The sequence below is a fragment of the Mytilus edulis genome, chromosome 1 (genome assembly GCF_963676685.1).
Source record: "Mytilus edulis chromosome 1, xbMytEdul2.2, whole genome shotgun sequence".
Classification (NCBI taxonomy): domain Eukaryota; kingdom Metazoa; phylum Mollusca; class Bivalvia; order Mytilida; family Mytilidae; genus Mytilus; species Mytilus edulis.
The window spans coordinates 107,982,259-107,997,762 of NC_092344.1; the positions used below are offsets into that span (position 1 = coordinate 107,982,259).

Below are 15,504 nucleotides of genomic sequence, written 5' to 3' on the forward strand. Positions count from 1 at the left end.
TGTAGTATTATACGTACCTGTTTATTTCTATAATTTTCAAAAGATTTTTATGAAACATAAAAGATAAAAATATTTATAAATATATATATTTTATTTCAATGTGGCACAATTTTCACTAATTCAACATCTGCGTGTTTATTGTGTTGTTGGACTTGTTCTGTCATGAAAACGCCAATCTAAAACTAACTTGCATGAAATAAATGAGACAATATTTATTGTTATATATTTAGATTGTTCCTAAAAGGATTACAAACTAATTTCCTTTCATTTCAAATAATGAAGATTTTACATTCAGAATACCTTCATTATGATTTATTTTCAAGTTTAAAAGAAAAAGTTAGGACCAGGTATCAGTAATGAAAAGGAATTCCTGTTTTTTATCATTTTAATCCTGTCTTGTCAGATCCATTACTCATGAATATTTTGATTACCCCTTGTATTAATTGAGTAGAAATTTATTTCTGTGTTAAAATAATTTGGTTACAGTAGTAAAAATACTTACCAAAACATAAATATTTAATTAACTCTTGGTATATGAAATTAATATTAAATTATTATGGCACATAGGGACACATAGGGCCTATTTCACTGGGACTGAGTTCTGAAAAGTGATAAAATGTGTTTCTCTATTTTTTTGCACATGTTTACAGTATCAAAATATATTTATTAAGGTTATTTTAATAATATTCACATGTAAATAACAGCATATGGTGCTTGATATATAACAATAGTTTATTCATAATAGTGTCAAACAAAGGGACGTAACTCGTGAATTACCGTCGGCCCCGCTTCCTCAGAAATATCGACACATCAAAGTGGCACATTTGCGTATCTTAGCATATCAAGTGGCACAAATTTGACATATCATAGTCCAAGTTCTGTTACATAACATAATTTAAATTCAGTATAGCTTCCCGAGAAGTTAAGACAGAAAATTACGATTTTAATTTTCTGTGACCAATTTTTTTCGCCAACACCTTGACTTTGAAGACACATTTTGAGAGAAAAAAATGAGTTTAATCCATAATGAGTAATATATTTCTTATATACCCAAGAATGTTCACTTTAAAGGAAATTAGTTTTAATTCATGCAAAGTACTACAAATTCCAAAAAACGGGCTTCACTTTTTTTTGGTAAAAAAATGCCCATATATGGTAATCACATGACGTCCATTGTTGCTTTAAGAAATGGGGTCAAACCGGGGTCAGCTTTCCGACTGAAATAACTACTCCCGTTGGTGAAGTGATTAAGGTTTTTTAATTTGAATTTGGTTTCTAACACGTTATTGCACTTTTTACAAGCATACTGTTGGTGTAATTAATCTAGGCGTTTTAAATGTAAAGATTACTTTGCACTTTTGAAATCAACACTGACTGATTTAATATTCATAGGGAGAATAATTTAACGTCTGATTTTTAAGAAGCGGTAACAGGATGGACATGAACCTCCCGTACGCTGATGGAATTTAGTTTGTAGATAATATATTACATACATTGTACAATGATAAAACAGCTACGATTTTTCGTTAGAGTAATATTTAACATTCTTAAAAAGTACCTTTTGCAGATATCAAAGAGATCAGAAAATCGGAAAAAAATCATTTGAAATGTGTTTTTCTGACACTGTAAGCACACACATACCCCCAAAATCGGACTTTAATGCAGTTTGATCTTATCAAAATAGATGTAAGGTGTGTTTATTATCAATGTTTTGAATCACAAATACGACAAGCTTTCATTGAAACCATTACAACTGAAATTTCCATTAGAAATAAAATTTTTAGCATGGGTGTACTGAAAATTCGACATTTTTTGAAAATGACCCATATATAATTTATTGTTCAGAAATGAAACTAACAAATACTTGTTTATAATAAGGTGATGCTTGTGGTGTTGATGAAAGGCTTCCTGTTATACCGTTTGGAACAACGTCCCACTTCCACATTGCTAAATTTATTGGAATGGTGTTCACATGTGATACACTGACACAAGGAACTTCTGTTGATCATTGTCCCGTGGCTCAGTGTGGTTCGGATGATCAGTGGACTACTGACTATTCTACTTCGTGCACACGTAAGTTTAATATATAATTAATAATACATTTTTAATGATAATAAACTTCTAATACAATGTAAGATAACAATTTTATGCCGTGATGGTGAGCTCTATATATATAATCCATTCTAATGCAATAAGTTTATAACGATAATTTTCATTAGACGATCACCAATATTTTGAGGGGTTAAATTCCACATTTTACCAGTCCGTTACTGTGAAAGCCTCCATTTTGATTTGCGATTGTTTTGGGGTATATAATTTCTCAAAAAATAAACAAGATGGTCACATTTTGAGCCTCAAAATCTTTTTGTCTATATTGAAACCAGTCTGTGGGGTACAAAAAGTTTGAATACGTCTAGTGTTTATGTTTGACATCCAGAGTATACATATGACGTCACATTGTTTAGATGCTATGGACGATGCAACAGTTTAGCGGACTTTTTCATTTATGCCATTTTTAAGCCAAAATATTTATCAACTAACATTTATTTCAACATGTGGCAGTAGAATGGAGATAACTGTATTGTATTTTAGGCTTGTCCTTCGTAAAACTTGATTTTATTGTCGCAAATATCCGTTTACCTATCTCCACTGCGCGTCGCTAGTTAAACTAAGTTTGCGACAGTAAAATCTACGTTTTACGAAGGCCTTAAAATACAATACAGTTATCTCCTAAATTCAAATATTACATAAACATAATCAGTTGCTTACATCCACGTTATATAGTGGATGCTTGTCTCATTAACAATCATACTTTATATCCTTATTTTTATTAAAAGAAACATTGCACCATTTTGACTGACCTAGGACAGTTAAATGTTTAAAAATGCTAATTGAATGTGCAGTATGGTAATAAAAAAAATTACAAACAATTGTGACGTCAGGGTACCCAAATTGCACCTATTTTGAGTGTTTTAACCTACGTTTATTTATACTTCATACTAAAGTTTTCATTATATGTTTATTTTGTAGATGTATCATTATTTATTATATGGTTTCACCAATTTAATTTTGAATCATATGGAATCATGGAAAAATTGGTCTAAACTGACCTCCAAACCATCAATGATTCAGAAATGAGGAGTACCCAAATTGCATCCATGCTTAAATTCGCATCGTGAAAAGTCTAATAACAGAGCTTTTGTTTTTTTGTTTATTTTTTTCAAATATTTTGAACAGTTGGATATTAGTCCATGCTTACTCTTCATTTTTTAAGACAAGGATACTTGTAACATATTGTATTTGCTCATTTTAAAAAGATGACGTTGTGATGACGTCGCATGGTAACGTTTTAGTATATTTTGCTTTTTCAGTAAACACTTCCACCTGTTGATAAATACTATGAACGTTTTGAGCATATCTAAATATTTTTACCTATGTTGAAGGATGTGTATAGTATCAAATCATAAAAATACAAATTGTTTAGTCTCTGAGAAATCTTGTAAGATTTCCGCTGCTATTTTTACTAAATAGGTGCAATTTGGGTACTCGTTGCAATTTGGGTACCGTTACGTTACCTTCGCTAAAAACGCTCACATAGCCGAATATTTCAAAGCGAAATCAAAATATGTATGAGAACCCAGAAACAGTTGAAGAGCTATATGACCAAATGTGATAAAAAAAATTAGCCAAAATCCATCTAAAGTCAATTTTGGCTTAGAAAGTTTAAACCTCAATTTCCGAATTATCCATGTAGTAATGCGCATGCTTGAATAAAAGGTGGTGGTTCGAATTTGGGAAAGGAAAATTTTCGTTGAACTTTATATTTAAGAAGATATATTATGACAAGAACATTGCAAATACATCCAATTAGTACATCTAACACTGCAACTGGCGAAATACATGTATATTTGTTTATGAATTTTATCTGATGTATAAACACTAAAACAATCCGACAGTGGTGAGCCCATCCACAAACCGCATGTCATAGCGGCCATTTTTTTAAATGTTTTCAGATACTCCGTATGCACCCATCAATAATCATCACTCTGAATTAGTTTTAATAGTACTCACATTTTTATGAACTACAGTGGAACTTTTTACGTTATTCAGGAGTTGAAAATTTTGCTTCATTGTGTTACCGAATAAAACATTTTTATGTAAGCTAATGTTGTAAAAATATAACAGATACTTTTACGTCTTAAAACAAAAGGGAATGATATTGTTTTAAATATAACATTGACTTTTAGCAGTCTATAGAGCTTTTTGAACTTATTGTACCACCTCCTGGTCAACCCCTATTAAATTTAGTTGTTCTTACTGACAGTAAGTGATATTGGGTAAGCCAACATTGTACACTCCCCACAGAAAACACGATCAAGTGGTGGTTTAGGTCTGGACAGAAAACACGATCAAGTGGTGGTTCAGGTCTGGACGTACCTCAACACAAGGACTTGAATGGTTACATTTATGACAAAAATAAGCAAAGACCCATCGAAACAACATCTGATAAACAAATTTAATAATACTTTTAGATATTTGGATGATATTTTGGCTCTCAATAATGACGACTTCAGTATGTATATTAATGAAATTTATCCTGTTGAACTTACTTTAAATAAAGCTAATACTAACAATGACCACTGCCCTTTTCTCGATCTTGATATCTATATCACTAATGGAAAGCTGAATACTAAAATTTATGATAAAAGGGATGATTTTTCATTTCCTATCGTTAATTATCCGTTTTTAGATGGTGACGTTCCCTTGTCACCATCTTACGGTGTTTATATATCTCAACTTGTACGATTCGCTCGTGTATGTAACAATGTTTTCGATTTTAACGAGAGAAATTTATGTATTACTGAAAAATTATTACACCAGGGTTTTCGATATCACAAACTAGTCAAAACATTTACTAAATTTTATCATCGGTATAAAGACATCATTCGTAAATATAGCTCAACATGCAGACTTCTAATACGTTCAGGTATTTCACATCCAATTTTTTATGGTAATATTCTTTATAAAGCACAAAGGTGTCAGTATTCACCTCAGAAACTTACAAAACCTTTGAATAGACTTATTAAGAAGGGATATAATTACGATACTGTTGTCAAGTCATTAAAGATTGCATATTTTGGCGTTAATATTGAGTCACTGATAAGGTCTTTGCATCGGAACTAAACACATTTATTCTAAAAACAGTTGTTGGCATGACACGGGTTATGTTCTTCTCATATATGTTATGATGGTATGATACTAAACCCCTAACGGGAAGGATTGTGCCTGATGTTCATATGATGAAATCATAATCTTTCAGTCAGTTTAATTGAAGTCTGGAGCTGGTATGTCAGTTAACTGCTAGTAGTCTGTTGTTATTTATGTATTATTGTCATTTTGTTTATTTTCTTTGGTTACATCTTCTGACATCAGACTCGGATTTCTCTTGAACTGAATTTTAATGTGCGTATTGTTATGCGTTTACTTTACTACATTGGTTAGAGGTATAGGGGGAGGGTTGAGATCTCACAAACATGTTTAACCCCGCCGCATTTTTGCGCCTGTCCCAAGTCAGGAGCCTCTGGCCTTTGTTAGTCTTGTATTATTTTAATTTTAGTTTCTTGTGTACAATTTGGAAATTAGTATCGCGTTCATTATCACTGGACTAGTATATATTTGTTTAGGGGCCAGCTGAGGGACGCCTCCGGGTGCTTGAATTTCTCGCTACATTGAAGACCTGTTGGTGACCCTCTGCTGTTGTTTTTTATTTGGTCGGGTTGTTGTCTCTTTGACACATTCCCCATTTCCATTCTCAATTTTATTACATAGCAATTTAGACTCCAAGATTGGACAGCTTGACAACAAATCCTTTTATATATGGCTAGGGACGTGTGATCTAACATCCTATGACAGAAAAGCAATATCATTGAAGTTTGAGGAACAAAAGACACCATCAAAAGACTTACTGCTAGTTATCAACATATCATTGAACTTTTTGGACCCTATCCAGGCTGTAAACTCACCTTCTTGCAACTCCCATCATACTCTATATATGCATGGAATAAATACAAACAACATCCAGAGCTTAAGCATTTTTAGAACAAGACATTAAACTTCTAAAACAATATTCAGAAATGAATGAGCATATAGGCAACCTCAACAGGAATTTTGGATCAATTACACCAAATATGCCTCAGATATATATTATAAAGTAAACAAGGAAAAACCATATTCCAAATGTCGGGCATCTGATCAGTATAACTTTAACTTGTACCGTGACGAAATACATCCAGACACAAACCTAGCAAGAGTATGGTTGCGTAAGATCACAAAACAAGCAATTTTTTAATGTTGCTAAATTCATCTATAGGTACTAGCGATCAGGGTGGGAATCTCCAGGTATCGCTGGTCTTGTAGTTAATTTCAATACCGGATAATCTCACAATTATACTAAATGGCTTAAAATAAGTTTAATTGAAATCTGGAGCTGGCATGTCAGTTAACTGCTAGTAGTCTGTTGTTATTTATGTATTATTGTCATTTTGTTTATTTTATTTGGTTACATCTTCTGACATCAGACTCGGACTTCTCTTGAACTGAATTTTAAGGTGCGTATTGTTATGCGTTTACTTTTCTACATTGGCTAGAGGTATAGATGGAAGGGTTGAGATCTCACAAACATGTTTAACCCCGCCGCATTTTTGCGCCTGTCCCAAGTCAGGAGCCTCTGGCCTTTGTTAGTCTTGTATTATTTTAATTTTAGTTTCTTGTGTACAATTTGGAAATTAGTATGGCGTTCATTATCACTGAACTAGTATATATTTGTTAAGGAGCCAGTTGAAGGACGCCTCCGGGTGTGGGAATTTCTTGCTACATTGAAGACCTGTTGGTGACCTTCTGCTGTTGTTTTTTTCTATGGTCGGGTTGGTGTCTCTTTGGCACATTCCCCATTTCCATTCTCAATTTTACAATCACTGGGTCCATTAGAAATGTGAAAAACTTGTTGAAAAAGAAATTGAAGAAATAGAACAAAGTGAACATAACATGTTTAACCCCGCCACATTATTTATGTATGTGCCTGTCCCAAGTCAGGAGCCTGTAATTCAGTGGTTGTCGTTTATTTATGTGTTACATATTTGTTTTTCGTTCATTATTTTTTATAAATAAGGCCGTTAGTTTTCTCGTTTGAATTGTTTTACATTGTCTTATCAGGGCCTATTATAGCTGACTATGCGGTATGGGCTTTGCTCATTGTTGAAGGCCGTACGGTGACATATAGTTGTTAATATCTGTGTCATTTTGGTCTTTTGTTGATAGTTGTCTCATTGGCAATCATACCACATCTTCTTTTTTATATATCAAATGCAGAATTTACTACAAGAATCAATTTTGAACAATTAGCAATATTAAACTAGAGGCTCTAAAGAGCCTGTGTCGCTCACCTTGGTCTATGTGAATATTAAACAATGGACACAGATGGATTCATGACAAAATTGTGTTTTGGTGATGGTGATGTGTTTGTAGATCTTACTTTACTAAACATTCTTGCTGCTTACAATTATCTCTATCTATAACAGTACTTTCTTTGGAAAATGTTATTGAAAATCTTCAAATTTTAAGAAAATTGTTAAAAATTGACTATGAAGGGCAATAACTCCTTAGGGGGTCAATTTACTATTTTGGTCATACTGACTTATTTTTAGTTCTTACTTTGCTGTACATTATTGCTGTTTACAGTTTATCTCTATCTATAATAATATTAAAGATAAAAAAAAAAATACAGCAAAATTTCCTCAAAATTACCAATTCAGGGGCAGCAACCTAACAACCGATTATCCGATTCATCTGACAATTCCAGGGCAGATAGATCATGACCTGATCAACAATTTTACTTCCTGTCAGATTGATCTTTTAATGCTTTGGTTTTTGAGTTATAAGCCAAAAACTGCATTTTACCCCCATGTTATATTTTTAGCCATGGCGGCCATCTTGGTTTGTTGGCCGAGTTAGCGGACACATTTTTTTAACTTGATACCCCAATAATGATTATGGCTAAGTTTGATTAAATTTGGCCCAGTAGTTTCAGAGGAGAAGATTTTTCTAAAAGATTACTAAGATTTACGAAAAATGGTTAAAAATTGACTATAAAGGGCAATCACTCCTAAAGTGGTCAACTGACCATTTTGGTCATGTTGACTTATTTGTAGATCTTACTTTGCTGAACATTATTGCTGTTTACAGTTTATCTGTATCTATAATCATATTCAAGATAATAACCAAAAACAGCAAAATTTCCTTAAAATTACCATTTCAGGGGCAGCAACCCAACAACACAAAGTCCGATTCATCTGAAAATTTCAGGGCAAATAGATCTTCACCTGATGAACAATTTTACTGCCTGTCAGATTTGCTATAAATGCTTTGGTTTTTGAGTTATAAGCCAAAAACTGCATTTGACCCCTATGTTCTATTTTAAGTAACGGCGGCCATGTTTTTTGACGGATCAAAAATCGAAGCACACACTTTGTGCAGGATAATCTAAGGAACAATCATTTTAAGTTTCATTCAAATCCATTCAGTAGTTTCAGAGGAGAAGATGTTTGAAAAATTGTTAACGACGACAGACGACGACGACGACGACGACGGACGCCAAGTGATGAGAAAAGCTCACATGGCCTTTTAGGCCAGGTAAGCTAATAATGACTGTGCTATTAATAATCCAGAACTGTCAATAGCTGACCTTCATCAGGAAGTTTGCAAAGAAATCAGAGTCTATAGCATCTGGCTCGTTGACAATAAGCTATTTTTACATCTGGATAAAACAAAATGTATTAATTTTGTCAAAAACGAAAACAGAAGAAAGTAATACATTTTCAAATATAATGTAACGATCATTTAGTTAAATCACAGCCAAAGTATAAATATTTAGGATAGACTTAGACCAAAACTTGTCAAGTAAAGATGCAGTGAACTCAATTATCAAAAAGATAAAATCTATATCCAAATTTTTGTATCTTAATGCAACCTGTTTGTAAACTAAAACCCACAAATCTATAATCCAGTGTCACATTCACTATCCATGTTCTTCTTTGTACGCCGAAGTATCACAAACGGTAAAACACAAAATTAAATTTGTTCAAAACAAAACTGTTAGATTTATAAAAAAAAATCTTGGTCTAATGACCACCAACCAGAACAATTAAAAGTTGTTTTTAAGCATTGAAAATAAAGTAGAGTAATAAAGATTAGAACACGCATATAAGATCTCTAATAACAAGTGTCCCGCATATTTGAAAGATTGTTTTTTAAAGTCTAAGTAGGAACAACCACAATCTTGTTGTTCCTAAAGTTAACTGGGTCGACGCAATATTAGTTTTCGTCAATACTATTTAAAATTAGAATGCGCTTCAATATAACATTAAATCAATACATGACAAACAAACATGCAAAGCCGCAATAACGCAACACATAATAAGTTTGTATCTTAATTATTTATTTTGACTAAACTTAAATAGTTGCCATGCCTCTTTTTAATTTCTTAACTTTTTGGTCTTAGCAATATACCCTTTAAGGGGTCCCGTTTGGAAATAATCGGAAATGGTATCATGGGTTATCCTTGGAGAATAACAACTTGAGAGTGCATATTTGTCTTATTTCATAATTTTAATTATGCATATTTTTAAATTGTACTTGTATATAGTTACAATCTATTCCTAAATGCTTTATACCTTTTACCTTTTTTTTACCTTGAAAGTCAAGAATGAATAAGAACCGAAACATTTGAAGAGCTATAATACCAAGAAAGACCTAAAATAATAGCCTAATTCCTCTAAGGTCAACTGTGTCAGAGGAAGTTGACCTATAAAATCTATGCATAATAGGGCTGCATTTAAAAATAGTGTTTGATGAATATGAAACGTTCAGTGATTGTGACCCTTTCTGTTTGACTGTTCTTTCTTATTGTAACCAATGGAGTAGATAAAATGTCGAATGAGAATCTTTCTCAATAAAATCTAAAACAAGTTTTCGAATAATAACTTTCAACATATATTCATCGTTTTCTTCCCCTAGATCATGATTTCAAATCATTTGAATCATAGTTAGTGTTTCATTCATAATTAATTATATCATTCACACAAACTCAAAATTGTGACATAATGAAAGATTTAGTTACTGTATCGTACCTACAATACTCTATTTAATAAAAAAAAAAATGTAGAAGGGTTTATTAGTGGCGGTTATTAGGATAGTGCGGGATTTTTTTGTTTTGACCAGCTTTTTTGAAAATAAATTAATAAGTACTTAATTCAAAACAAACCCAATAAATAGTTTAGAATACCAACTAGATGCCCCATACTAGATTTTAAAGACTTTGAAGTTTTTTTTTATAAAAGACCACCGGAGATCAACCCAAGTTTTTGTTGGGGTTCGTGTTGCTTGGTCATTAGTTGTCTATGCTGTTTCTTGTGTACTATTATTTGTCTGTTTGTATTTTTCATTTTTAGTGTCACTTTATTTTCGATTTATGAGTTTCATATGTTTCATTGGTATCTTTCGCCCCTCTTTTCAACATATATACATTTATCACCTTTTTAAAGAAGGATAAATCATTCTTAGTTATATAATATAAAAAAGAAGATGTGGTGTGATTGCCAATGAGACAACTCGCTACAAGAGACCAAAATGACACAGAAATTAACTACTATAGGTCACCGTACGGCCGTAAACAATGAGCAAAGCACTCTTATTCAAATATTAACAAATTCTAAAACTGGAATCTTGTTTTTTAATTGATAACATCTTTGATATGTTTGAAGAACATGAACATAAAATTTATAAGAAACAATCGAAATCTTTATGTGAACAAACTGTAGTTTTCTTTCTGACTCCTGTATTCATATAAGGCAGACATTTATACAGTAGCTGCTCAGCATGAATGAAACCGTTTTCCTTTAACTTCACGTTCAGCTACTACGACAATGGTGCCTCAATGAATAATTCAAAATTCGATGACTATGTTGAAACATTTAGCCCATCTAACTTTTAAAAGATATAGGGTAGCCCTATTTTGTTTTAGTCAATATTTTCATAAACATTTTAGTTTTTCCGTTTGATTGGCGGAATCTACTTGATTTTCGATTGTTTCACTGTTATCTGATAAAAAGAAAAGCCTATGAAAACTAGGACCACCACACAAACTGTTCTGAAAAGAAAATTACTGAAATTTACTCCCACTAAGTTGAATACCGTGTGTTTAAAAACCTCTCTTAATGCATGACAACTTAATTTTAGTGGAAAACCTAAAGTCGATGATAAGTATTAATATTTTTTATTGACCTTTTCCATTTTACAATTAATCCTTGTCATTATTGACATATAAGACATTGATACACCAAATAATGCTGAGAAAGCATGACAGTCCGGAATTTGTCCGTCACTGGTAACAAAAAATTCAAAAATATAATTATTCCCCTTTTGTCGACAGCAATAACTGTAAATATTATATAAGGATACCATAAGTATAGTTGATACGACTTTTCATAGCTTGCGTTTTCTATCATGATTTTCGTGATAGAGGGTTGCTGCCTATAAATCAATTATAAACTTGAGATATGTTAACGCCATATGATAGAGCAGAGCTTATGTTACTGCCGAGAAATGTAAAGCTGATAACTCATGCTACATCAATCTTAAAAAAGACACTAATGTTGAAAACAAAACATGTCCTACCAACATATACCCCTCCCCCGGACACTTACCAAACTGGAAACCCTGGATAATCATAGGTCAGTTTTATGTTCATTTGGGATTTCAACCAAAGATGTAGAACTGTATCTTCCTTTACTGTATTGGATAACTAAACTACAAACAATGTTATACTGCTGGGTCTTACAAGTGCTGCACGAAACCTCTTTTAAATTATTAACATCAAGCCGGACTTCAAAATTATTGTGAAACTAACTATTATAGGGATGGCGTGACTCAGTTTTTGGATACTTTAAACTAAAAACAAAGATCTTTTAGAATACATACAATTTGAGATTCTTTCATCTTGCAATAGTATTAAAGCATTTAATTTTTCTACACTTTACAAAAATATTCCCAATTCCTCAAAAACTAAAAGACATATTGAAGGGCTGGTCTAGCTTTGTTTCACCAAAATGAATGATCAACTTAGTAACACGTACCTTGTCTTAGTGAGGGATAGATCGTTCTGACAACAGATACAGTTAAGTCTGCCTCATATCTTGACTTACATTTAGAAAATAACAACAAGGGTGGGTTGAAATCAAAACTTCAAAAGAGATAATTTCAGCTAGACAATTGTGAAATTTCCATTTCCATGTAGCAACATTCCAACAGCGCCTGCATACGGAGTAAATAACTCCAAGTTAGTTGATACGTCATTCCAGGGCTTATAGTTCCTATCATGATTTCTTGATAGAGGGTTGCTGCTCACAAGAAAGCTATTAAACAAAGAGTTTCAAGTGGTGAAATTGAAAGCATTCCTTCGTTAATTTTACGGACGCCATCATGAGTTGGTTGATCGTTATGGAATATCTGTTTCACAGATCACAAAAGATATTTTCCAATTGTCGTAACTACAATCCCGTCCTCTTTTCGTATGCCACATTTGGAGCACTATTTGCCTACCCTTCCGAAGCAGCTGAGATCACCCCCATTTTTTGGTGGAGTTTGTCCTGCTCAATCTTTGGTTTTATATGTTGTGTGTTTTAAACTGTTGTTTTTCTGTTGGTATTTTTCTTTTTTAGCTATGGCGTTGTCTGTTTTTGATTCGACTTCTTAGTTTTAAAGTCTCTTTGGTATCTTTCGCCTCTTGTTTTTAATACATCGCGTTCTTATAGATTCTAGTTTGAAGTTGTCCATCTGTGTCAATATCGAGAAAAAGATAAAGATATGAAGTAGACCGTCTAATTTTGAGTCTCCTTAATTTCAAGTTTACTATATAAAATAAGTAAGCACTCATCGAAAATGGGTTAGATCATGACAGAACATCATCAATAAATATATGAAAGTGAAACTTAGCAAGCTGCTTATTCTTTTTGTCTTTTTGATCTTTCATTGTTTTTTGTTTTGCTTTGATGGTGTTGTCATTGTTTTTTTTTTATCTATTAATACATTTTGATTGTCTGTTTGTTATTTTCGACTCGTTTTCTGCACACTTTGAATTGTTTACTTATATTTGTTTGTGACCAATAGGTCTTCAATATAGCGAGAACCTCCTGCATCCGTAGGCGTCCTTCAGCTGGCCCCTTAAAAAATATGTATAACAGTACAGTGATAATGGACGTCATACTAAACTCCGAATTATATACAAGAAACGAAAATTAAAAATCATACAAGACTATAAAGGCCATAGGCCCCTGACTTGAGGCAGGCGCAAAATTGCGGTGGGGTTAAACATGTTTATGAGATCTCAACCCTCCCCCTATAACTCTAGCCAATGTAGAAAAGTAAACGCATAATAATACGCACATTAAAATTCTGTTCAAGAGAAGTCCGAGTCCGATGTCAGAAGATGTAACAACAGAAAATAAAAAAAAATGACAATAATACATAAATAACAACAGACTACTAGCAATTAACTGACGTGCCAGCTCCAGACCTCAATTAAACTGATTGAACGATTATGTCTTCATCATATGAATATCAGGCACAATCCCTCCGGTTAGGGGTTTAGTATCATACTATCATAAAATATATGAGTAGAACATAACCCGTGTCATGACAACAACTGTTTTTTTAAATAAATGTGTTTAGTTCCGATGCAAAGACCCTATAAGTGAATCAATATTAAAGCCAAAATATGCAATCTTTAATGACTTGACAACAATATCGTAACTATATCCCTTCTTAATAAGTCTGTTTAAGGTTTTGAAACCTTTTGAGGTGAATACTGACATTTTGGTGCTTTGTACAGAATATTACCATAAAAGATTGGATGTGAAATACCTGAACGTATAAGATGTATGCATGTTGAGTTATATTTATGAATTATTTCCCTATACAGATGATAAAATTTAGTAAATGTTTAGACTAGTTTGTGATATCGAAAACCCTGGTGTAATAATTTTTCAGTAATACATAAATTTCTCTCGCTAAAATCTTAAACGTTGTTACATACACGAGCGAATCGTACAAGTTGAGATATATGAACACCATAAGATGGTGACAAGGGAACGTCACCATCTAAAAATGGATAATTAACAATAGGAAATGAAAAATACATAGAATAACAAATTATTTTGCACAGTTGTAATCTTAAATATTTTTTCTCAACAAGAAATTTCAAATGTGCCGCGAATCCCGAAGCAAACAAATATATATGAGCGGCCTATATCAAGGTAACATGCTGACTAATCAAAATAGAGAATACTCAGATTAATTTCTTACGAGCAAAATGTAAACAGTGATTCGCGTGGTAATTATCAATTTTTAAAAGCTAAAACAATTGAAAATTACCAGTCTTCACACAAAGGAAATCAAAATTACTCAATTTTATTACGGCACAATATATAACAAAACACACAAACACATATATTTCAAAGACCAGGATAAAGAATTCAACTAGCATTCACTACAAAAATCTTAATAAGCAAGTACGCCAGAAGCCATTAGAAATAAAAAAAAATATAAATAATTTAAACAGATCAGATACACATTTGCGCTAGCCGCCAAGTCAAAAGCAGCCACAAAAGTCATTGTGACTTGGATGGGGAGTCTTATTAGCACTCATACCACATCTTTTTTATTTATTTATATTATATGAACAATGATTTTGAATTAAAAAGATGTAAAAAAAAATATTGAACAATATACTTGAGCATTAAGCATGCAACAACTAAATAAGCAAAGCAAGCAATGAAGAAACAATATTAACCATGAAACTTTTAATGACAAAAAACAGCATACTCCTGTGTGAACAAAACTCACTGAAAAAAGTCCCTTACCTTACCTCAAAATAAAATTAAAATCCTTAATACACGATATATTAAACTAACAGAAAATTAGAAATATGATGATAAATACAACTCCATCCTATTAAAGATACTATGAACAAATAGAAAATGCAGGCAAAACCAACTGGAGTATGGAAGAAATAATATTAACCATAGACTCAAAATAAACAGGAAAATGGCATGAACATGAATATCAATCATTTCAACTCTGTCTGAGAAAGGTATCTCAAATAACAAGCTATCACAAATTAAATTGAATGAGCAACTCTTCTTTTAAAATATATACCCACTTGACGTGTACCTTCATAATACAGATGTTAACCAATTTCCCTAGATGCGAATAACTACATCTTTGGTCTACCACATTTCACGAAAAATCTATATGAATGAATGAATTCTTCTTTATTATTCAAACATAAATCAAACCAGGTCATGTAAACTTCCTTTATGTTCATACCAGTTTCCTCAACATCTACAGGGCGAGGAAGAATACCATACAATGACCATAAACGGAAATAACGAT

General features: G+C 32.4%; 2 protein-coding genes across 2 annotated transcripts in view; both read left to right on the forward strand.

Annotated features, from left to right (window-relative positions):
- LOC139497637 (mucin-22-like) overlaps positions 1-15,504 on the forward strand; it is a 326,590-nt gene that overhangs the window by 218,633 nt on the left and 92,453 nt on the right. The window lies entirely within an intron of this gene.
- The window catches only part of LOC139520721 (hepatocyte growth factor-like), a 59,591-nt gene that overhangs the window by 41,029 nt on the left and 3,058 nt on the right, over positions 1-15,504 (forward strand). Inside the window, exon 4 of the mRNA XM_071313605.1 lies at positions 1,879-2,073. Coding sequence (XP_071169706.1) covers positions 1,879-2,073 — 195 coding nt within the window. The remainder of the gene's footprint in view (positions 1-1,878; positions 2,074-15,504) is intronic.